General features: G+C 41.5%; 1 protein-coding gene across 8 annotated transcripts in view; it reads right to left on the bottom strand.

Moving 5' to 3' along the window:
* dgkh (diacylglycerol kinase, eta) overlaps positions 1-25,452 on the bottom strand; it is an 81,301-nt gene continuing 55,849 nt past the window's right edge. For 7 of the 8 annotated variants that reach the window (XM_086051478.1, XM_086051470.1, XM_086051472.1 and 4 more), the window contains 19 exons: positions 24,861-25,082; positions 24,681-24,772; positions 23,334-23,433; positions 22,912-23,248; positions 21,743-21,874; positions 20,241-20,375; positions 18,615-18,732; positions 18,423-18,533; positions 16,387-16,483; positions 16,185-16,292; positions 14,997-15,110; positions 13,831-13,965; positions 13,592-13,752; positions 13,399-13,504; positions 12,740-12,832; positions 11,682-11,801; positions 11,408-11,513; positions 8,869-8,999; positions 1-3,893 (listed from right to left, as the gene is read on the bottom strand). In XM_086051478.1, the coding sequence (XP_085907604.1) occupies positions 3,807-3,893; positions 8,869-8,999; positions 11,408-11,513; positions 11,682-11,801; positions 12,740-12,832; positions 13,399-13,504; positions 13,592-13,752; positions 13,831-13,965; positions 14,997-15,110; positions 16,185-16,292; positions 16,387-16,483; positions 18,423-18,533; positions 18,615-18,732; positions 20,241-20,375; positions 21,743-21,874; positions 22,912-23,248; positions 23,334-23,433; positions 24,681-24,772; positions 24,861-25,082 (2,505 nt within the window). In that variant the 3' untranslated portion in view covers positions 1-3,806. The remainder of the gene's footprint in view (positions 3,894-8,868; positions 9,000-11,407; positions 11,514-11,681; positions 11,802-12,739; positions 12,833-13,398; positions 13,505-13,591; positions 13,753-13,830; positions 13,966-14,996; positions 15,111-16,184; positions 16,293-16,386; positions 16,484-18,422; positions 18,534-18,614; positions 18,733-20,240; positions 20,376-21,742; positions 21,875-22,911; positions 23,249-23,333; positions 23,434-24,680; positions 24,773-24,860; positions 25,083-25,452) is intronic. The other variant, XM_086051473.1, reaches the window with a different exon arrangement.

The raw sequence follows: 25,452 nt of genomic DNA, 5'->3' as shown, positions 1-25,452 counted from the left end.
TTGATTTTTTTCTTTTTTAATTGAAGAGAGATATGTACTGTGTCGGTAGCCTCTTGTAGGGCACCCTTGCAAATTGTACAACAAAAAGCTGAACCATGTATTTATATCCAGAGTACAAAAATACACATCTCAGTGACTTCAAATCTGCATATAATAAATATAACTAATCATGCATTTTCTAACCATAAAAAGGCACAGAAAACAGTCACTTAGTAGTCATAAAAAGTATTATTATCATTATTAATAAACTACTTTTTACCCAAGTCATTCAATATAGCAATACGGGTGACAGACAATTATATTCAAAATGTGAGATAACACAATGCACGCACATACCTTAGGCAATAAATATCTTATAGATTTATAGTTCTTACAAATTAAAACTATAAACACAATGTAAACAAATCAAACTCCCATCACAATTTTTTAGCCTATGACAGGCCCGTTTGCATGGTTGGTTTGGACAAAACCAGGCAGTTTGCAGCATTATTTACAGACAATAAAGGAAGATGGCAGCTTCCACATGGCGAGCGTTTGCTTGCCTTGAAACTTGAGACCGAAGCCCGGCAGACACTTTGGATGCATGAATATGTTGAGAATGAATAAAAGGCAACTAAACCACAGCAATGCAACTGGGGAAAAAAGTGTCACACATAATTTAGTGGTTAAATTTTTATCTTTGGCTAGTAACTGCTGACTGAAATCTTATTCTGCGAGTCAATGTCCATCACTGCAATGATAAATGTAAGTTGAACATGATTCAAAACTGGAAACATGCTCGTAGACCACCAAAATGTATACCATCAGGCATCCACTAATACTGGATATGTAGCATAAAAGTTGTTTAACAACAGGAAGATATGTCAAAACTCCGTCAAAATTTTAAAAAAGAGACACCATGGTGCGTGTCGAGCTACCAGGTACTGTTACAATCACAAAAGATATTGAACGGAATTGGAATACGACTGCGACCTTTTATATTGTCTTTCTGTGGGACTGACTTTCACTAATATGCGGGTGGGTCTGGAACATACCCATCGTGATAAACGGGGCTTTCACTGTGCTTGGTAAAATATGAAATAAGTGCACAAGGCAAAAAAAAAAAAATCATACCCACTAGCTCAACGTTAATCAACCGCCCATGCTAAACGACAAATGCTTCAAGGACTGACCTCGTAAGTGAACAAAGCGGGATATTTCCGATTTCAGGTACAGCGAAAAAAGCTGTTGCAAAACTCAAATGAATTTGGCCCTTATGGGACAATTCTGAGGGTGGAAATCAGAAACGAAAGGACAAATAGACACTGTTAAATAACATGTTTGGCAACTGAAGCGATATCTTAACTACACAAATGAAATACTTATAATATAATAGCTTAACCGTTGAGCCAGCATGCTCTTATTCAGTAATCCTATGTTAACAACTCATCATGGAAGCACCACTGGAAGAAATATGTGTGGGGAGGAAGCAGTCTGTGTGCCACTGAAAGTGTGTCAAAATATTGCACCATCATTCCATCACGACAGCATTATCACCATCATGCACGAGACAACAAGTGTCATGGTGTCATACACGCACAATTCTATGTGTTAACACACGCATGCCATGTCAGTCACTTACTGGACTACAACACAAACATGGCTTGCATACACCGGTACACTGTACTGTAGAGACAGTGCATATGTAGAGACACAGATATACAGTATTTACAATCTTAGCTATAGAAAGAAATAACAGACCCTGTAATGCCACCAGTTGTAAATAAACTAACAATGAAAAAAAAAGAAAAAAACAAGAAACAAAAAGCAAGATGTATGCCCACAGTGTTCTGCAGGGTAACTTTAAAATTCTTTTTGTAATAAAAAAATATCTATTTGCATTAGTGTTTCATAAAGGTGCTAATTTGCCAAAAGGTTGAGGTGAGCTGTCAATATCTAGTATAAGAATTTGCACTTGCATAAGGCAAGAAGTAAACAACAACAAAAATACTGCATTTCCTCATATAGATATCGGGGTGATTAATTTACTTAATGTAATTGAAGAGAGTACCACACATCTAGGGGTGATTTTAGAAATATTAAATACTAAATGTAATGTAAAAAAAAAAACCTACATGCTTACCCCTTACATTACAAAAAAAATATATATATATTTTTACAAACAAATAATGGAAATAGATCATGTACGATCTACTTTTTATTTCACTTTCAGATCAAATAAAAAGTGACAATTTGGGCTCTATTTTCATAGACAGCGCATCTGCGCACGGGCGCATATGCCGGCTGATCCTGATTTTCGTGCAAGCACATTTCTCACTGTGCGTGTTTGCCAATTTGGCAGACAGGCTGGGTGTGCCAGTGCAGCAGAGGGTGAGTTTTTGAAGCATTGTTAAATAACATGCTGGAGGGACAATTTGGTGGCAGGAAGTTGATCTAAACTTGTGTCTGGTCAGACCACGTCCAAGTGCAGGGTAGACTGCAAACTCTAATGTGATTTTGGTGAATTTTATTTGGACACAGGCATACAGATAGTGAGCTCTGCAGCCATGTCACAGCTCCGATGTGAGCTCAGCCATGTCAAGACTGTATGGTGTGACTAGCGTGCCCCATTTAATGAATGAGAGGAGACGCTTTGATTGGCCATGATAAAAGTCGACTGTAACCACCCTCAGAGAGGCGCAAATCTGCCTCTCTCAGATCTGGCCTGTGTTCATCTGTGAAATTACCAGCACAGGGTCTAACCCACCTTGGCGAAGAGTGAGGATGCACTCTGCACAGGATTTACACCATTCAAAAAATAGAGCCCTACATATAAAATTCAATGATTTTTTTTTTCATTTTTGTTTTTTAAGAATTCACAATTCTTTTGTTTTTGGTCAAATTCCTAATTCTTTTCAGGTTAATGTTGAAGTCGCAGATTTTTGCTTGCTCAAGCCAGCTTTACAGATGCAAAGGTGTCACATAAGTCAAGCAGACTTGGCAATTAATTGGGGCAGTGTCTATTTGAGGAAATACGAGAACCAACAAATTATTCTACCGTCGTTCATGAAAAATGAAACCTACTGGTGAGCGCCAGTAAAAAAATTGTGAGTTTACTTTTTTGTCTTATAACATTCACTTTGGTTTCCCATTTTTTTCCTCCACAGCAGACCATGTGGTCCCCAACAGCTTTAAAAACTCTTCACAAAATCCTCCTATAAAGCACGTTGTTAAGCTAAAAATACTCAAAGGATATGGCACTCAACGCAGATCTCTGACACGTCATCGTCATGCAAACTAAATAAATTAAAACTACTCCCTCACGCGGACGAAAAAGGAAAGGACACTCTCAGTAGTCACAAATGGCACTGACAATACTTACTTGTAAAGTTAACTTGTTCAAGTGTTACGACAAAAGTAGAAAACACTAAATCATGCAATTAAACCTTAAACGAACGAGCGTGGAACATGCCGTTGTTGAACGAAGCACCACTGCTTCTACAATTTTTTTGTTTTCGTTTTTAAACAACGTCAACCAGAACGACATCCCCACTTATGGAAGTCCTGCTTTTGCTACTAATTTGTTATCACAAGTCGAACAACAAATTTGCACTGTGTTTAGTTGCATACCTGTGTGTATGTGTGTGCATGTGACATATGATTGGTTGTTGTCAAGGAAATGGCTTTTTGTGAAGATTTTTCACAATCTTCCCTTCTCTTCCTCGATTTTGGCAACACGCTTCACGGATCCGATTGCCATCGTCTCCAGTAACGTGAGGGGGAACATATACTTGTGTTTCCCCTCTTGGGAAGCGTTTGCTTCCAGGTTAAAGATCTACCATGGAGGCCTTGGCCAGGTCCTTAGTTCCCTGGAGGATTCTCTTCATATGACCCACTTTCGATATCCCCAGATCCTGCAAGAGCAAAAAAACAGAAGAGCAGTTGAAACAGTGCAATTAATTGTGAAAGAAAATCACATGATGATTTTGTCCAAAAGTGTACAAAATTGACAAAAACAACATGAGCAGGAATGAGCGGACACCCACTGGTTATGGTTTTCTCTGTGGAGCCAACAAATTCCATGCACACACATAGATGCACTGTCATATTGTGCGCTACGTGCTCCCTCACGCTTGGCCTTTAAAAGGGCAGCACACACAACACAAGGGACTGTTTCTGTTGTTTAAAAAAAAAAAAAACATTTGTAGATAATAGAAATGCCACTTCATGAAAAACGGTTTGTTTACATTTGGCTAAGGATAGCTGAGTGTTTCCTGTGTTTTGGAGTGTAATTCAAAGTAACACCAAAACAAATGATTTGGAAGCGCTTGAGTTGACACAAAGGTCAAGAGCCATATGAACAGGGAGGGGTGCACATTAGCGGTGCCCCGGAGCGCATGTGCACTGGAAATTGAATATTACGCTCCAGTTCAAGTCGGTCAACACGCTTTTGTTAGCTTCAGTTCGAAGTCAAGTCAGCCGCTACAACGATTACCTCCGAGGGCCAACTTCAAAATAAAAGATAAGGAATTCAGTCAGATTAATATCCCTGTACACCACAGTATTCAGGGACTTACTGGGACCAAAATTCGGACTGGGAATATTCGTCAACCGGCCTTCACGTGGCAAAATATAGTCGGCGACGGAGGCAGGAGGACGTGCTTAAAAGTTATAGTCGTCAGGCCATCATGTGCCACTCACTCCCGTGGCTGCAAGCGGTGTCGGACAATGCACGCGACTGCTTGGGAAGCAACCCCGCGACACGAAGACGCGGGCTCATAATCACCTCCACATGCTGCGCGGACAGTAAGGACCTAATGTTGTTGTGCTAACGCCTTTTGTTTTAACGGCCTGAAGCTAGGTGTTGCTATTAGCTGTACTGTTACCCCGGGGAGGAAAGGGGTTGGGGGTATAAAGATCCAATCAGCCTAGCCTGCTGCTCGTTGCAAGCCGCCGTCTCCCTCCTGGGAGTTGACACGAGTTTAGCGTCGCTAAATGTCCGGAATATAACCAGTCGGGGTTCGTGTGCGCATTCATGCTTTTGTCCGCTTCAGCTTGTGAAAGTGGAGGAGCAATCGCCACTGTATTTTTGATTTTGTGGAGGTGATCATGATGAAATCACGTTTTATGTCAATAAATCCAAACTATTGTGCAGAACACTTTTATACTTTCACAGGTTGAAGTGGACAAGAGTAGTAATGTGCATTTGCATTTTGGTGGCAATCGGTCGCCGTTTTAGACAACAGAACTGACAAAGCGAGCAATATTACCACGCTTGGCTCCTTCCTGACATAGACAGCTGACTGAAAACATATCATAAGCCACGCCCCAAAAGAGGCCGGGGATATTTGTTGTAAATCTAATCACAAAAAATAAATTAAATCACGACTGAGTGTTTTGGGGGGAGTCGGGGGCGTTTTAGTACTGATGTCATTTTTACATGCAAACCTACTATATAAGTACCAATGTTAAGCTCACCCAAATGTAACCTTTAATAGTCAGAAGCCCATATTTTCCTGTCTATGTAATTGTCTATTTTTTTCTTCTTTGTTGTCATCTTCTCCTTCTGTTTTTCAAGACGACGAAGAAGAATAAACTCTGTCACTGGAAGTAATCATGGCAAGTTAACTTTCGATTTCGACATCAACAAGGACCCTTTGCTCAAATGCAACACGGGATGCTAGTTAAGGTAAACTGTTTTAAGACAAACTTTAACAAACACTTGTTGTTTCGCCATCCTTGTGGTGAATGCGTCGTGCTTGGGTGGCTGAGCACGCGCCGCTCACAAGGCTCGACTGATTAACTGAACGGCATATTTGAATAACTTTATGTGTTTCTGAACAGAACTTTGTTCAAAAATGCCGTTCATTGATTAGCGTGGACGACACTGGTGAGATACAACAAAGGGATATGCCGAGTGAGGCTGCGATGATGATAAATCCACCCATGCTTTCATTTGTCGATCTCGTGTTACACACGGACACAAACAATAGGGGTGAAAGGCAGGCTCCAAGTGCCCACCACACAGATCTGTGTGGTGATTTGTGATCACCCTGGCCAACTTTACATCATTCATTCATGGAGATCTGCTTGCAGTTCGTTATGAACATATTTTGCAAACTTTGATCTTCTGCATGGACTACAGCAAGTCTATTTCTGCTTCCACAATATCAAAGACTGTGAGCCTTTCCGCGCTGATTTTAAAGGTAATGAAAGGAGCCACTTCCATTGGCCAGGAAGCTTGTCGGCTGTATTCACACCCACAACGGCGCAAACGCCTGTTTCTAATTGCGATCAGCTACAAAATATTTGGCTCGAGGGCTTTGTTCTCTCTCCTTCCTTCTGCTTTTCTTCTCCCGGAGGTCCGCATGGCAGTTGACTTCAAAGGTGGATGCTCCTTCGGCGATGGTCTGCCTCCAAGCTGCCTGTCCTTAGTTTGGGTCTCCCACGTGTTCATATTGATGTTGCACTACTTCAGGTTAGCTTTCAGAAGATCTTTATATCTTTTCTTCTGGCCTCCTCAACTGCGCTATAGTTGAGGTATAGGAAGACAGATTCTGATCTTCGCAGACATGTGCAGTGGATGCCAGATGTATTTTATTCATAAATATGTGAAAAGTGGGAATCAAGCTGTCTGAATCAGTCTAGAACCCAATTAATTGAATGCACTACATTGTTTGAATGCACTACTTTATTTTTATTGCCATTATTATTCAAATCATCCAACTGGCCAGCACGGGAGCATTGCAAATACTCCACTAACGCAGGGATAGTTGTGATTACTTACGTAGGACAGTGCAATTGTCTCCATCAATTGTGCCACATTTAAAAGGAATGTGAGGAGCTGCTTTGATTAGCAGCGACTTTAGTTGACTGTATACACAACCACAATGGTGCAGAACGCGCACTGTTGGATGCGAACAGGTGCGCTGGTCTACGAAATTACCAAAACCGGTCTGACACGACTATGGGGCACAGTTGCAATGTTTGAAAAGCCAGATTTACACCCTGCACGAAATCTCCAAGAGTTATCGGATGGTCAGTGATGTCGTAATAAATGAACATTTTTGGACCAAATTTGTGAAAACACTACAGGCGATACGGAAATCCTGAAGGTGGTCTAGTGCAGAACTGCAACATTTGTTTTGCAATCTTAGATCCGACCTTGTTGATGCTGTTCGACTTAAAGTATGCACGCATCTGTAAGAAATAGTCCTGTGTTGATAACATAAAAACTGATATCAAGTAGACCGCCTCAGATGAAATATGAGCTAACGTAATATTAGATATGAAGTATTTTCTGTGCCAGCAGAGGGAAAAAAAGTTAATGCTGTAGGTTATTTATTTATACATTTTTGGGAGAGTCGTTTGGTTGTTTTATTTATTCAATCAGATTCAATAAAAGAAAACAGAACAATCAATACAGAGTCTTTCAAGAAAACAAGCCAACTGAAAAGGCGTAGAATGAAGCTACAGCTAATCAAGCCTATATCTTTTTACAGGACAAAGCATATTTCAGCAAAGAAAATAATTGGCCACAACACGCCAACATAAAATTCATCATCTCACAGAGTAAAATTTTGTATGCAAACATACTAAGCCTAAAGATATATTTCTTAATCTTTTGAGTTCTCAGAAAGAGTGCAGAGTTGGTCCCTCTATGAGAAATTTACTGAGCATTTAGTTCACAGAAGCAGTGCGGTGCTAGAGTGGTTTGTATGCCCGCTTCACAGGCGAGGCCCTCAATTGTAATTTTGGTTCTGGCTTTCCTGTGTGGAATTTGCATTCTTTGCCTGTGCTCGCGTGGGTTTATTTTGCGTACTTTGGCTTCCTCTTGCAATCTAAAAACATGAATGTTGGTTAATCAAAGTCTCTAAATTGTCCAGAGTTGTGAATGGGAGTGTAAATGGTTATTTGTCTACATGTGCCCTGCGATAGTCTGGTCACAGTCAATTGCCGGTCGAGGGTGTACCCTCCTGCCACCCGAAGTTAGCTGGAATAGGCTAAGCTCACCCGTAAACCTAATGAGGCAAAAAAATGGGTTTCCTGTACAGCAGATGTTTCTACTTGATTAACAATGCAATAATTAAATGAATCAATTGAACATTTTTGGCAATTCTGAGCATAGGCATCAATTAGAATTCCAGATAACACTGGAAAAAAGCAGCTCTTTAACATTTGTATTTCCTGAGCTTCCAGTGCTAAAAAAAAACATTTAAAAAACTGTAGCGTTTTATAAAAGCTGCCCAACATTCCGCCTTTTTGGGCTGCAACAATGTATTTCCCCATTGTGTGCTGGTGATGCTGACATCAGAAGCATATTTTTCCTGAAAATGTTGATTGAATTCTGAATTAAACATTGTAGCTCTTTCACCGTGTTACTTTGGACAAACCAACACCATTCAGCATTCAACCGACAACCTGCAGAGAAACCAACAACCCCGCTATTCATGGGGGAAAGGGACATGCCACGAATAGAATAAATCTGTGAGTAATTGACACCTAAAATAGGTGCCACATGCTATGAGGTAGCAACCTTTGTTGCTCTGGCCTGAGTACAACAACAGCAAATAGGTGGGTTTTCACTGAATAGCAGAGGATAGGTTAAAAAAAAAAAGTCGCAAATTGAGATTATGCGGGCAAACGCTGTACTTGCTACTCTTAGTCCAGTCCTGTTATCTTGCTGTAAACTCTCTCGTAATACTTGAAAATTGTCTGTTCTACCAAGCGACAGTCAAACAGAGAAAAGCCAGGCAGAGCAATGCAATGCAGCATAATAGGGAGTCATTAAAGAAACACACCAGGAGGACAGAAGAGTGTTGGTCAGAGGACAGAATGAGCTGTGAGCTGAGTGTGTGTGTGTGTGTGTGTGTGTGAGTGTAAGTGTACCTTCAGGTCCCTCCTCTCTAGGTGCAACAACTCCGAGCCTCGGATATCGTGTCGGATGAAGGTGTCCCGGTACTCTCCCAGACTCAGCTGCTCCAGCCAGACGCCCACCTCGTCTGTGCCCCATCTCTCCACTACACACACATGCACCCGCACACACCCATGCACACGCACGCACACACACGCAAAAGTACAAAGCAGAGCAAAGAGAGGCTCAGAGCACCTCCCAGATATGCAAAACAAATGCACAAATGTAATATGCCCCCCCCCCCACACACACACAAAAGTAAACTTCCGCAACTAGTGGCTCTATAGTGGCTCTAATAGATGCTATGTCCTCGATCTTTTTGAAGGAATAAACGCCTCCCTGAAATAGATGTTTTTCTTTATCTTCACCATCAAAACAGGAAGTCAGCATCATTATATTAGCTCATGGGTGGCCAAGTCCGGTCCTCAAGCGCCACAATCCAACCTGTTTTAGGTTTATCCCTACGGCAACACACCAGACTCAAATCATCATGCTCATTATCAGGCTTTTGCCAATCTTGCTGATGAGCGGATCATTTGAAACAGGTGTGTTGCCGTAGTGATAAAGCTAAAACAGGCTGGATTGTGGCTCTTGAGGACTGGACTTGGCCACCCCTGTATTAGCTGAATGGTCATGCAGACATTAAAGAGTTAACTGCTGAGCTCATTTCTGCTACATTGCTAACCAAAACAGCAGCATGTATCTTAGCATGTAAACAACCTAAGTGCAAAAGTACTATTTTTATATTAGGCTTGGCTTGGGCCTGAGCATAAATACAGCAAATTGGACAGTTTTTTTCAGCAAAGAGCAGAGGGTACGTTTGCTAAAAAAATCGCTAATAGGTGAATGCAGAACCGCAAATATGTGGGGATTCACTTTATTAACCAAGCCTGGATGCCTCCTCCTGTCTGCACTTGAATCGATAAACGCCATAGGCCACTATATGGGGAAATTCGGTATTTCATCTCACACACATAAACAACACACACACGCTGTGGTATATCATTGAAGGAAAAAAATGAATAAGAGGAACAACAGAAGGGAACAAGCATTAAAGGTGAGAGAGGGAGAGCAAGAGTGGCTGCTGCCGGCAGGAAAGAGGGGCTTCCAAGTGGGGCCTAGGGTGCAAACATGCAAGCAACCTTCCGGCTCAACGCAGAGGAGGAGAAAGTAGAGAGGTGGAAATACAGCCGAGCTACTTCATCAATACAAGCAGCAAAGCTAATCTGATCTGTCCTTATCTTCTATTTGTTCTGTAGCTTAGCACTTCTCCTGATGACATTGCACTCACAGAAGGACCAAAGTATCACCTAAACAAGACCTTTGCGTTTGGATGGAAATGAAAAGCAAAATTGATTTTACAGCTCTCGTGAAAAAAGGAGCATCAGAGACGTGACACAACATTGATCAGCTTTTGTCTTTTTCACCGGATCCAAGGAAGACGTCACTGACGGCAGCTTGTGAAATTCATTAGACCACCTCATGTAAAACCGAAAAGAAATGATCTAGGGTATCTAAGGTGGACTTTTTCATTTTCAGTGAGATTGATGTAATAACATTACATTTAAACACTAAAACAATGGAATGCAAGTCAAGTGCCGCATGGTGTACGTATTAGTGGTTAACATGTCTGCTTTGCAGTTCTGAGGTTCTGAGTTCATCCGTCCTTGTTTGGAGTTTGTATGTTCCACCCATACAGCTTTTCCATTGCACAGTACCGTTTGGGGCACCAGGAAACGCAAAAACAAGACATTTTGTAGTGAATGCATCACTGGAGACCCACTAAACAAAGAAGGTTCTCTGGATTTCTTCTTTGCCACAGTAAAGAGACTTCTTTTTTTCTTGGAGCAACAGACCGGAGCATTGCAGCAAAGAAAAGACTGGTGTGAATAATATGGTAGAAACAGCACAAGCAAACTTGAGTGTGTGGCCGTGTGTGTGTATATGCCTGTTTGTCACTTCTTGACTATCAGCAGTAGTTTACTGTATGTCACCAACAGTATATGGTAAAGGCTCAGCAAGCTTGGAACCCCAGCTGACCAAGCACGCAAAACAGAACCTGATAGCAACCCGTTTTGTCCTTGGAAAAGCCTTTTCATAATGACACTAAAGTAGTGTCATTATAAGGTCAATTCAGTTGTTGGCAGATATCACTTAACCTCTAGGGATCTGATCATTGGGGTAACATCCACAAAAGATGATGCTTGACTTTAACTGCATACTCGTAACTTGAGTGCCACAGAGCACAAAGCAAGATCCACAAAGGCATGGTTGGAAGAGTTTGGTGTGGAAGACACCAAAGAAGTCCATTGAAGTAGATGTGTGCAAGTTGATGTCCCATATGTTCCAATTTGTCCAGACACAGTGTAGTTTAGGAGTACATTAAAAAAACATGATTGCACCTTGGAGCACATAAAATAATTGTTTTCACAGGAATCGTCCGCATCGATCCTATTTCGATTGTATTCCACTCTTGTCGAGTGGATGGCTGGCAAAAAGTAAGTGTCGCCTTACCTGACTGCGGACTGGTCTTTTTGGCCGCCTTCTCCTTCTTGAACTTGGGTACTATGCGAAAGACGCCACCGCGACTGTTCCTCTTGCCATAACCCAGAGAGTGGTCCTGGTACACAAGCACAGTCAACCTATAGCCTTTCATTGAGCTACTCCGCTCTCCCACAACATGGAGCCATCTACTACATCCGTGACAGCAAACACTGTACGCACTGTCTTCATGGACTGTCTTTATGCTGTACTACATGTTCACACGAGGTTTGTGAGTGATGCTCACCTCCTCATCATTGGGCTGCAGAATGTGGTAGAGCCACGATATCTCTCCTACTTTTCCCAGTTCCAACTCCACACTCTGCAGGGCACTGGAAAGCTGTTCCTCCTCTGGTGGGTCCAATTGCTACCAGAGGTAGATGTGTAATTATTACCCTGCCTCCTTATTACAATAGATCACAGTCAGCTGCCAAAGCCAAACTGGTAACAAACCTCATTTGTGGATATATATATATATATATATATATATATATATATATGTATATATATATATATATATACAGCAAAGGCAAAATACTCTAACCACTTTTAAAAGTAAAAAAACGAATTGTTAGCCAAAATGTTTGTGTTTGACAACATTAACTTTTTGTAAAATGAATCCTTTCTGCATAAAGTGCTCTTCTTTTCAGTTCATAAAATGGTTTTGCATTATCACTGTATCGCAGAGTTGAGCATTGCCTAACCGTCACAAAGTTCCCGTCTGCATATTTAGCCGACCCACTTGGTCTCAGTTCGTCCCTCGTCGACGACAGCCAATCGGCGTAGAGGACTTAATGTACACGTCACAGGCAGGCGCCGCACAAGCGGACACGCCTCCAAATAAAAAAAAAAAAAATCCAATTAAAACAACAGACACACACACACACGCGCAGCGTGGTGATCAGTGAAATAAATACAATATGGGGCACATGTAATTGCTTTTGCGGGACTGAAATGTATACAACACAGTTTTATTTTAAATGTTCTTTATTTGGCTGAATGTCAGGTGTGCGGCACCTGCATGTGACGTGGTACCGGTTAAGTCTGTTCTCAACACCGTTTGGCTGCCTCGGACCGACTGAGACCACGTGGGTCGGCCAAATATGCAGATGGGAACTTTGTGACAGTCAGGCCATGCCCAGCTCTGCTGTATCGTTTATTTGGTCATCATGTGTTTTATTTTTATTTTTTGCAAATTGGAAAAAAAAATTGATTAAAAAAAACAATACTTTAACGCTAAAAATGGTGGGCAGCTGTAAAAGAAACACAATCAGATGGCAATCAATGTAAGCCTTGTGGACATACCAGAGAGACCCGACCAACAAGAAGGGATTCAGTCTCGTTGTACAAAGCCTTGACAGTGCTGGCCACCTCTATTGCTGTGTTCCTGGACAGACTCTGTAATGTTATAGATAACATCCACTCATTTGTCAAGTTGATAAGCAGTTCAGTTAAAGGAATAGATTTGTACATTTGACGTTAAACTACGTGCCATTTGCAGAAAGGAAAGTCTCGGGTTGAACGAAAACCCCCCCAAAAAAAACTTCATTTTATTCACTTGAACTTGAGAGAAATATGCCCTGACCCAAACCACATACCAAAATATTGGCAAATTGTGGCAAAAAATAGATATTTTAATTATATGATACATTGAATACAATTGTTATTCATTTAAAAACATGTAGAATAAAATTTTTTAAACAAACATGAAATATGACATTTTTAAAAATATGCCCAATCCAAAATTTAGCTAAACTAAACCACAAAATTAGTTGAATAACAGCAACTTGTTACAAATATTTATATTTTACAGTACATCGAACAAAAATCCAAAATTAAATTACATGTATGTTATGAATCAATTTTTAAAAAGTATTAAACTTATTTAAATGTACATTTGAAAGTATATATTAAATGTTTTTAATCAATCTTGTAAAAATATATTCATCAAGGCCTGTTTTTACCTCGGGGAACTTGGGATGCGTTTTGTTGATGGCGTGCGATGCTGCGTTTACGGCGTGTGCCAACTCCTGCTCCAAGAGCCCGTTGGTCTTTGCGGCCTCACATATCCTGTAAAAAAACAAGGATCATGAATGAAAGATTAAAAAAAAGTTGACTTTTGATATATACTGTATTGTATCGTATGCGCATAGCTACCGCGTGATGAGCTCTTCCGCGGCGCGGGCGCACAGCTGCACGGTGGCGGCCTCTTCCTCTGTGGCGAGGTCGACAGACTGCTGAGGATAGAGGTGAGGCCGTAGAGGGGGCTTGTCGTACTTCAGCTTGTCCTCCCATGACTTGAGTGTGTTCTCAAAGGCCTGCATGGGCAAGAGAGGACACCGTTAGAAGACAAACCTCCGCTTTGACATCTATCCGACTCCTTTGAGGTACCTCACCCGGTCCCTGGTGAGCATCTGCGCTCTGTTTTTGTGCTGGATTTTGATGACTCCTGGCGGCTGGATCCACGCCTCCCCGTCAACCTGGATGGGAACGCCCTCGTCGCCCAGGATGGTGATCTTCACTGTTCGGCACTGATTTTCAAAGCGTACTTTAGACAGATATTCATTTGTGAACCACATACGTGACACCAATGATTCCCAAACAGTGAACATGATCAAATTGACTTTAATTGGACTGAAAATTATTCATTCTACTAATGACACAAGCATCATTGTTCATATAGCAATGCATGCCTAGGCAGAGTAATTTAATGATCTTCCACTAGATGGCAGACTGTAATCAGAATCACCTATATTGGCCAATTACAAAACACACAGAAGGAATTTGTCTCTGGTAGTATGAGCCACACTAGTATTGCAGTAACAAGCAACTATGTTAAACAAAGGCATATTTGCATAAAATGTCTTTCTGTAATGTAAGTGTACCGTTGTGCAATAGTTAACCTAAGTGTCCACCTGTTGCCATTCATTCAATAAAATAAATCATGGCAAACACACACTGAATAAGCACAGTACAATTGTGAGAAAGGTGAGATGACATTATCATTATTTCAGCATATAAACAGTGTATAGAAACCAAATATGGGTCAAATGGTTTGTGTGTACTACTTGTCTTGAACACTGTGTGGCGCTGTCACTAAGGGTATATAAAAAGAGAGAAATAAACGGTGTACAGGTGTTGACTGGGAACGGCATACAGGTTTTTGACCGCTTTGTGCAGCGGAGTTTATGTTCGTCGACGCTTTGTGTTTTATGGAGATTTTAATCTTTGGAAAGTGACAAATAAACTACGTATTTTAACTAACGACTTATGGACTCTATTGATGGGCACAATCAGACATCAAGCAAACAAGCTGCCAGCGCGTCAGACCAACCCAAACCGGCAACACAAGCCTAGTATTAGACTGGCTAGTACACAGTGTGTAACATATTTGATTGGTAATATATGTCTTGGTCCAATAAAGGTTGAGAAATATTGCACTACACTATAATATGGAGTCTGTTGTTCAAATTCTGGTGACAAGAAATACTATTGTCATTTTCCTCATCTTTTTATGACAGCGATTCCTTAAACCTCTGGAAACTTGTGAAAGTAATCTCACCTGCGCTATGCGGTGGTGTTGCAGCTTGATGACCCTGGAAACAGCCATCTGCATACTCCCAAACACAGCCACCACCTCCAGGATTTTATCATCAAATGATGGTGCACAGAAAATCTGCATGGTACGAGAGATTTACCAACATTGACAATGGGTTAAAAATACTGTACTTGGAAATAATAGACTATGCAAGTCCGCTCCGAAGCCCGTTGTAACAATTAGGTACGGCTTGACTTTCTCCCCAGACGTTGTCAATCCAAATTAAGCATATTTAGCATTTTAAAGGCATTCATATTGTATTCCTGGTCTTTTTTGTGTGTTCATGTACTGTTAAGCCATGACCACTAGATGGGGCGATAAACACATTGAGAATGGGTTGCATTTGCATTTCCTCTGCACCTTAAATGTCAGACAAAACAGCAATGTTTTTAACCTTTATGAAGTATTTCAAATTAATAATTAATTAATTAATTACAATTTTGATAATGATGGCTTTTCTTCAAGTAAGCCATCTTCCACCCACATTCTAAAAGCATGTGTGTTAGGTTAATTGAATACTCTCGGTTGTCCAGAGGTGTGAATTAATAATGTTAGTGGAAATGTTTCTCTGTATCTACGGCTACGAGCCTTGTGATGGACTGGCAACCAGTCAAGTATTTACACTACTTCTTGGCCAAAAGTCAGCTCTATAACAGGATGTCCTAACTGGTAGAAAAAGGATCAGTGAATATAATAAATAAAACTTGAAATGTTTATTTGGTTAGTAGAATGCGCAGGTTGATAGATAAATATCGAAGTCTGAATCTTACCTTATAGTTGGGTACTATTTTCTAATGAAAATTGGTTGGCTAACATGTTAACAGTTTCCTCACCACTTCTCCTTTTTCCACAACAGCGATTACATAACACCAAATGTTATACAATGTATGTGTGTGCGGGTCCAAGGTTGACATGTACAGGGGCTCACTTAAGGATATGTGTGAGTTTATGTGTGTGTGTGTGTAAACAGACACTAAAATTCTAAGAGCCTTAAAAAGACAAGCATGGCTATACTGTAACTCCCTTCCAGGCTATCAGGGTCACATTAAAGTAGACCCTGGAGTCCTGCCAGGTTCTGACAACTTTCCTGACAAATTTTCCTCCTGTTTTTATTATGTGCCTCAGTGGAACATTCATTTGGAGTGGACTCACGTCATCCTCTTTCGTGCCGCCCCAGAAGTTGGTCCCTCCGGCATAGCTGGGAATGTTCAACACAGCGATACCCTGAAGACTAGGCAGGGGGATGTACTGGCCGTCACACTGAGAGAAATTAACAAATTAATTCATTTCAGGCGAAGGTTTTAACGATTTCAGGAACAATCACATAACTTCACAAAACGTTCCACTATCTCACCTCCAGTTGGACCTTCTGCTCCAGGTTCTTGTAGGTCCTCTGGAGGAGCTCCTTGGTTCCCAAGACGCCGTACCACATCATATTCTTTGTGCGACTCCTGTGAAACAAACGTCACAAATATTTTAACAACTTTTCTCTGAAGACAAGATGACAGTTTTTTTTTAAACATAGCCCATAAAAGCCGTTATTTTTCCACCTTTTGTCACAGTTTCATGACAGCTCAAGCGAACCTGGAAATTTAACACCTCAGGAGGTAGTACCAGTGCTGTAACAGAGGCTTGGAGCCACTTTCATACATGGGGCCATACTGGGTTCTGTATATTAAGTTCAGTCACCACCCCGCTTGGCAATTAGCCCCATTGGAGGATATATGTCAGCAAACCCTTTATACTATATTGCCGTTTGCACCAAACATTCCGAACGTGGATCTGCACTCCTAGACCCCAATCCCCTGCGCAAAGTATTTTTGACGAATCAGAAGCGGCCTTTCAGCGTTAGCCTAGCAACAACAATCTTTTGTTCACACTACTGTATTAGGGCCTCTTGTTGGTTTGTACTAGGGCTGGGAAAAAAAGTCAACCAACTTGGTTGTGTTGACCATCAAAATTGATGCCTCAAAATGATTAATGACCCTAACCCTAACCCTAACCTTGAATTTTAAAAAACATTTGGAAGGCCTCCGCAGTGACATTTCTTGCTGCGGATAGCCAGATGCATGACCCATTCTTCTGGTAACAGATATCCATTCATATAGCCATCCATGAATTATGACAACTTTTTTCAATCCTCAAATTTATCAAAATTAACGTTTTATGTCATTACTGCGAAGAGGAGCTGAAGTTGCTTGGAAATAGGAACACAGGGATCCAAACACGTCACAAGCCGGTGTCTGGATCGCACAGCCACGCACCACTGTAGTACTACGATCGATGAAAAGGTAGAAAGTTTTGCCTTTTTTACCCATTTGGTAATATCTTACCATCGTTAGTTAGACCGCATTATTGTATTTATTTTGCAAACGACGCAAGTTAATGCTTCTAATTGAGATCTTAGCTTAGCATAGCTTGCTCTAAAGCGTATCTCCATGGCTAAGCAATGATTAGGCCCGACGTTTGAATGTGAGATGAAGTGATTAGTGTGTGAAATGTGTAATAAAAATAAATTAGGACCAGACGAGCATAACAGTTGCTGCTGGATTACTTTTTAAATAAGTGCTCACTCCGCTGGCAGCGGAGCAGCCATTAATGGCTGTGAGAGGCTTATATGAAAAGCAATATTCAAATGGTCTTTACTTTAAAGTGGAAGTCAACTCCCAACAATTACTCGCAATAATATGTTCTATGCACCTTCACTAGTCTAAACATGGAATTCTGATTAATGTTGTTTTTGTGAAATATAAGTTAAGCAGCAAATTTCACCCATCTCTAGCCACCTTGGGGGGGTTGGCCATTCATATACATTTTTGGGTTGACTCCCCTTTAAAGTTAGCATAGTGTTCAAACATCAAATTTGTTAAACTCAAATGTTATGTGTCGAGGCATCCTTCAATGTCCGACATTTTCCCGGGAAAACAAAAGTTAGCCCTGTAGGATTCCCCGAGTAATCAATTAAATAATCGATAGGAGTAATCAATTCCAAAAATATTTGTTTGTGACAGCCCTAGTTCATTTAGGGCACATAGACCAAATCTGGGGATGCAGAGAACCCCAAGATTTCTGTTGATATTAGACATAATGTGTTTTTCCTTACGATTAATTTCACAGATTTTCCGACTTTTGTCATGGAGCTGTCACTGCACCTTCTCCAGAATAGATTTTTTGAGGCATTAAGTTCTAAGAAATTCACATCAATTCCAACTGGGAACTGATCGTTACCGATACTTATTGTTCTGTTGTTTGAATCATAAATCTGAAAATGGACAATTTTCACATAGTCACTGCTTATTGGGCTCTTGCTCTGAACACGAATGTGCGATTTCTGATCAGTTTCATGCTGGAGGGTCACAAATGTGTTAGATATAAAGAGTTTGGTCACACCTGCATTTTTCTGGATGTTCCTCTCGCTTGTTGTTGAACTCCAAGGAGATCTTAGCGTCAAGTCCGATGCCAAAGTAGTTGTTCATTACACATTTCTCCATGTAGCCCTCTCTGATGGAGGAGGAGGAAGGCAGTGAGCTCATATATTTACTTACACACGTACACAAACACTGGATGAGATTCAATTCTTACAGTGAGTCCAAATCGGGGTCAATAAAGGAGGTGGCACCGAAGGGGTCGATGTTGGCCAGCAGCATCTTGCTAATGATGGAACTTCCTGCTATAGAGGCTGCCAGGCCAGCCCTCAGTCCTACACACACATAGAAACACATATGTACACGCAGGTCACTGACGGTCAATTAGCTAATTAGATAAATTAGTTTCGCGTGCTAGCATGCTTGCTTTACTGTGTTCATTTGTGTGCGTGTTAAGGCTGGTGTGTTAGCAAGAGTGTGTGCATGTTAGCATTTGCCTGTGTGCTACCAATGTGCTTTTTTTACTCAGGTACAGAAGTTGAATCAGTATAGAAAAATTCACCAGTCTTTTTTCACACAAGTATTTGTACTTCTACTTTAGTACAGTGAGTACTTTTGCCACCTCTGTGCCTGAAGTGTGTTAGTGCTTGTGCTACTGTGCGTTTCGGGTTCTATATTAGTGTGTTTTTGTGCATAACACGTAGGTCAGAGTTGTCAAACTCAAGGCCCGGGGACCGGCTGCTACATTTTATGGGCCCACATAAGCAAATCATGTGTGTCAAGTTCCATGGCCCTTGCTAAAATGTGTACCAAAATTAGAAATTTTGCAAGGATTTTGCAAGATTGTTTTGTTACATTAATGTATTACTGTAACTTGAACAATAATTGAACAAACTACTATTACTATTACTATTACAAACTACTACTTGACTTCTGATTTCAAAACTAGTAATCTATATTTTTTATGTATTACGTAATAATACAATGAAGCAATTCATTAGGCTTAATTGATTTATCCATCCATCCATCCATTATCTGTACCGCTTATCCTCACAAGGGTCGCGGGGCGTGCTGGAGCCTATCCCAGCTGTCTTTGGGCAGTAGGCGGGGGACACCCTGTATTGGTTGCCAGCCAATCGCAGGGCACACAGAGACAAACATCCGCACTCACAATCACACCTAGGGGCAATTTAGAGTATCCAATCAACTTACCATGCATGTTTTTGGAATGTGGGAGGAAACCGGAGTACCCGGAGAAAACCCACGCAGGCACGGGGAGAACATGCAAACTCCACACAGGGAGGCCGGAGCCGGGATCGAACCCACGACCTCTGAACTGTGAGGCGGATGTGCTAACCAGTCGACCACCGTGCCGCCGCTTAATTGATTTAATATAATTTAATTCATTTGATTTCACCGTAGGTCCACTGATAGTGTAGTGGTACACACGCCTGAGTTGTGTGCGGGCAGCGTGGGATCGATTCCCGCTCAGTGACAGTGTCTATATGTGCCCTGCGACTGGCTGGCGACCAGTTCGGGGTGTAGTCTGCCTTCGCCCATTGACAGCTGGGATAGGCTCCAGCAATTCCCTGTAACCCTGTATAGGATAAGCGGTTTGGAAGATGACATGACATGATTTCACCGTTATAACGGGAAGCCATAACTACACAGTGGCCCGTGACCAAAATGAGTGTGACACGCCTGCTGTAGGTGAATTTGAGAAAAGTGAACCACAGATACAATGCATGTTCGCATGTGCTGTGCCTGCCTATTAGTGCAGGGCATGTAAATGTTTTAGCATACATATCCATGGGTTTATGCGCATGCATAGGTGTGCACATACCAGGACAGATAATGCGTGTGTTGAGCACGGGCAGGTTCTCCTTGCTGGTGGTGAAAGGTGTAATGCTGAAGGAACTGTACGACTGCGTGCTGCGACTCACCCTCCTCTCTGTGGGAGAACACACATTCTTGACCGCTACATGCACACACACACACACACACACACACACCCCACACACACACACACACGCACACACACGTGCACGCACACCCCAACACAGACTTCTCTTTAGATTTCGAGCACTTACGTAAGTGCATTTAACAAAACAGATTTAAGTTGTGTATTTAAATGCCCTTGCTGGATGAGGGGTATCAAACCTAGCTGGGTCGCATTTGGGCCGTATTGATCACTTTTCCACAGTTGCCTATCAATGTTTGGTCAGCTGGGTAGCACTGTACACAGCGTAATCTTCACACTAATACGCTGTAAAAGTTGAACATTTTAGAAACCATGAAAAATAGGCCTCAAAAGTCCCACACATAACCATAGAATTTTATCAGACTTTCATAGGGAACTTTTATTAACTCCACCTTTGGATTTAGCTCATTTGCTTTTCCTTGTTTGGATGACGTCAGTGAAGGATACAAGTGGTAGCAAAAAGGCAAAGTGTAATGTTAACCATAGAATTGAAAATCGACATCACACGTCTCTGTCCAGGCTACTCAGTACATTTTAGCTATAGCAACAACAATTTGAATATGAAAGAACAAGATGCTACTATTTCTTTATATTAAGCGAGTTGTATCCTCCAACTGTCAGCGGGTTCAACAAAGACATGGGTACCGTAAATGCACAGTTTGTTATTTTGCATCTACAGTTAATAAAGCTTATTATGATGCTGACAGTCTGACCCTGGAAGAGATTAGTTATATTTACACGAACTGCATTCCTATGGGGAAGAAAAAAAGGAGACAAAGGTTTGCCTGATATCACTCACTTTCTTGTGTTCTACTGGCTGCAAAATGAGTGGAAGGAAGGAAGTAAGCAGCTGCATGATAAACAGGAAGAACTTCTGCTCCAAAGACAATAACACATCCCGTAGGCCACGCAACAGCGTGAATGTGCCTTCACATATTTATATTTATAGCTTCTATATGTTATTCTCCTGCTCAGTAATAGATGAATGTGCGGCTTGATGTTTAAAGTTGTCTTTAGGGTTTCTTCCATCGTGACATGACAAAAAATGGGAGTGCAACACGAAGAATGTTGCACAAGAGTGTTAACATGGTGTTAAAAACAGATTGAGTTAAATCTTACAACTTCATGTGTACATTATATACGACAGGAAACGCAACCTGCGTCAGCTTTTGAGATGATAGGAACTTGCTACATACACAAGGGGGAAATGTTAAATGCTGTGTTATTTCCTACTAAATCCCGCACAACATTTTATGTTGTTTTGTCCTGAACACCTTGTATATATCTTAAACAGAAAAAAAGGAAGAGATGTTTTTAGTGGTGGGACGTAAAAAAAAAAAAGAAAAGAAAAAAGAAAAACATACGTGCTAGGGCTTCCAGCTCCTTAGTGTCCTCATCCTTCTCGCTGTCCCGGTTCTCGTCCTCACTGTCCTTGCGGAACTCCAGCGGGGATGTTGGCTCAGACTCGTCCATGTTGGCGTTCTGCTCGTCCACCACTGAACATATAAAAGTCATGTACTGTATGTACGTAGTACAAGATATGCCACTTTTGAGTAGGCCTCTAGCAAAAATGTAATGCATTTCTGAAATATATGGACAGCTCAAAAGAAACACATGAATCAGATTTTTTTTTTTAAAACAACGGATATATAATTTAAACAATATTATTTTTGGTAATAATAATAAATTAATTTTAAAAACTTAAAGGAAAAAAAAAGAATTATATGTACTAAAATGTTTTCTGTAAATGAAATCATAAATCATTTTTTGTTAATATTATCATAACAGTGATTGTGAGTGCGGATGTTTGTTTGTCTCTGTGTGCCCTGCGATTGGCTGGCAACCAATTCGGGGTGTCGCCCGCCTACTGCCCGAAGACAGCTGGGATAGACCCTTGTGAGGATAAGCGGTATAGATAATGGATGGATGGATGGATTATAACAATTGATATGATACACTATGATACCAAATTTAATACTTTCAAATAAAACAGTAATGATAGCAAGCGAAAGTGTGATGATAACCATAGAAACTGAAATTGAGCTTTAGGAAAAAAGTCTGGCAGCTCAAGCAATAGCGGCACGACAGTTATTCATCCATTTTCTGTAACTTTTTCTTTTTGTAGCTTTTTCTCATTTAGGTCACAGATGAGATGCAGTCTATCCCAGCTGACTTCGGGCTGGAGACGGGGGAAACCCTGGACTGTCACCAGTCAATCACCAGTCCCATTCCCACCAGTAGACGATTTAGTCTTTAATCAACCTCACATGCATTTTTTTGGGATATGGGAAGAAACTGGAAACCCCACACAAGCAAATGAGAACATGCCTCAAAACCCTGATCCTCAGAACTGCGACACATTTGTGCCATCCACCGTGGTGCCTGTTCCAATACACTACTAGGTGACAGTATCGATCACACCTACGTCTTCCCTCTCAATTACGCGTCTTCAAAGTAGCTTTATTTTGTGTGTTGCATTTTATCTTAACTCAACTTGGTACTTGTATGACAGTTGAAGATGCTTAAATGTTACCTCTCTCGGCCTGCTCTATGATCTGCCGCAAGGCCTTCTTTAGACTGTTGGCCCTCAACATCAGCTGCTCCCGACTTTTGAAGAGCGCCTGCGGGAAAGCGCCACCGCTGCCACCTTTCTCCGTCTCCTCCTCTTCCAGCTTCTCCTTCAGCGCCGTCAGGCTCTCCTCACTAGCGGCCTCCTCTTCCGGATTCTCCTCTTCGCCCTCCGCCACCTCCTCCTCCTCCCGCTCCTCCTCCACGATAGGAGGAGTGGCGTGGGGCAGCAGAGGCAGGGCCTGGCACTCAGTGTTGAGCGTTTGGAGGAGGGAGTCCAGTTTCTCGTTCAGGACGGCACACTGTAAGGAAGTGACATACAAGCAAATGGAATGCACTTGATGCCGATTCATATTGTGACCGCGGAGGCTTTTTTTCTTGACGCACCTTGACAGACATGGAGTCACACTCCTCGGCATTCTCTGTGCTTTTTTCATAGGCTTTCCCTACTTTGGTGACAAAATCCTTCACTGTTTCACACAGGATCCTGAAAAAGAAACCTTTGTATCAACAATACTCTAAATTAAGTTACGCTGGTGTACTCCTGAAAAGTGAAAGCAATTATTCAGACAGTATGAAGTTTATAAATACCAACAGATGACAATGTTATTGTTATTATACCTAGTATGTATTTGTAATATAGTGCTGTGCTTTTGAACAACAACACACAAAAAAACCACAGGCTTCCTTGTGCTATTTTCTAAATTGGCTTATTTGAACTCTATCTGCCCAACGACAAGTGGCAAACATGACGCAAAGGAAATAATAATCCAAACAACTGATTTTGATTGCCTTGTCTGCTAGCGGAGCTTACATTGGATTTGAAGTTTTATAATCAATCAGGGATATGTGAACTTTTGTTGTCTGTGTATTCTAACATTGCTTTTGGAAGAAAGACTGGGGCAAAAATAAAAGTCATGATTTCTTCAGCTGTAGTCTCTCATTATTCATGGTGGCTAGGGACTGAGCCCTGCTGTCAATAACAAAATAAATAAATTAAAAAATGAATAAATAAACATATCTATTTTTTATACAAATATTTGGCCATGTTAATTGTAAGACCAGCACAAACTATGATATCAAACCGTTGCCACCTCCCTAGATTGGGATTTATCCCTTCAACATGTTCTTTGACACCAATAGTACTACTTTTCTATTAGATTGGACTTTGGCACTGTCTTGTGGAATCTTAGGGCATTCAGACTAAAAATTCAAATAGGTGAGCAAATAGCTCGGGATAGATTCCACAGGAAACACATGAATAGGCTATATAAAGACAAAGTGGGGCATTACTTCATGAGGCATATACTGTAGCGTCCATTTTCACTTTAGGTTGCCAAATACGATTAGTTGCCTTACACTCAGAGGTGGGTAATCCAAGTACAGAAAACCCTGCCGCCCTTTGGCTTTAGGTGCTTCTACTCAACCGGCAGGTAAACGAGCTTAGTTGATTAGAAGCACCTGTGGCTAAAGCCGAACTGTAGCAGGGTTTTTACTTTCCGGACCTGGATTACTCACCTCTGCTTACACTTGTCTAGATTGCTTAAAAAGGCACCTCAAAAAATGTTGAAAAGTATACACCAAAGGGATAGTTGTTTCAGTTTGCGCAACAGTGCACTGCAAATACACATTAAGAAAACAGCTTTTAGTGCCAATGTGCATCCACTTGCACCACGCTCATCAAGACTTAATGGCCGACCGGCGCCGACCCGGGCGTCTCAGTGAGTCACTTACTTGGCAGAGGAGATGACCACAGAGTGCTGCTCCGAGTTGAGGATCTTGGTGAGATGAGCCGCCACGGAATCTTCATAAGATGAAATGTGAAACTGGGGTACACGTACAGTACATGATCATTAGTAAAACTTCTAAAATGTTATATAGCTACATGTCGTAGGTGTCCAAACTGTACAATACCTGGCAGCCGTCTGCGTCCTCGGGCGTGGCGGGGCAGCTGTGCTTGGGAGGGATCTTGATCTCATACGTCATGATGCTCCAGCGGTCCAGCATCTTGGTGCTGGCTCGCTCCAGCTTCTCCAGGGTCTGTGGTAACTGCGTGTCGTCGTCGCATGATGGGCCCCAGCCCAGCACACGTGCCAGGTCGTTCCCTGTGCCCAGCGGCAGCACTCCCAGCTGGCACTGGAAAACATTGCAAGAGCGTTGAGTTGGCGTCTCACAGTACAACTTTCTGCAGCTGCTTGGTGTAATTTGTTGAGAGATTTAAAGTGGAAGTCAACCCGAGAAATTATTTCAGTAAAATTCACACGTTTTGTCCATCTCAGTGGGCGACCAGCTGTTTTCTGAAGCTGAGCCATGATTGGTTGCTACCTGAGCTCTGAGCAACTATGATGTCATTTTCAGATGACAGCAAGTGACAAAATGAGATGGCTAAAAATGGGAGGATTTTGTTGCTTAACTCATATTCACAAATGCAATATTAAGCAGAATGCTGTGTTTATAGACTAGTGAACTTTTTGGGGTTGACTTCCACTTTAACTGTATAATAAAA

Source organism: Filicampus tigris, chromosome 14 (genome assembly GCF_054856515.1).
Source record: "Filicampus tigris isolate MCC_2025a chromosome 14, RoL_Ftig_1.0, whole genome shotgun sequence".
NCBI lineage: Eukaryota > Metazoa > Chordata > Actinopteri > Syngnathiformes > Syngnathidae > Filicampus > Filicampus tigris.
The sequence above is the reverse complement of the archived record's forward strand: the minus strand, read 5'-3'. Positions and strand labels throughout refer to the sequence as shown.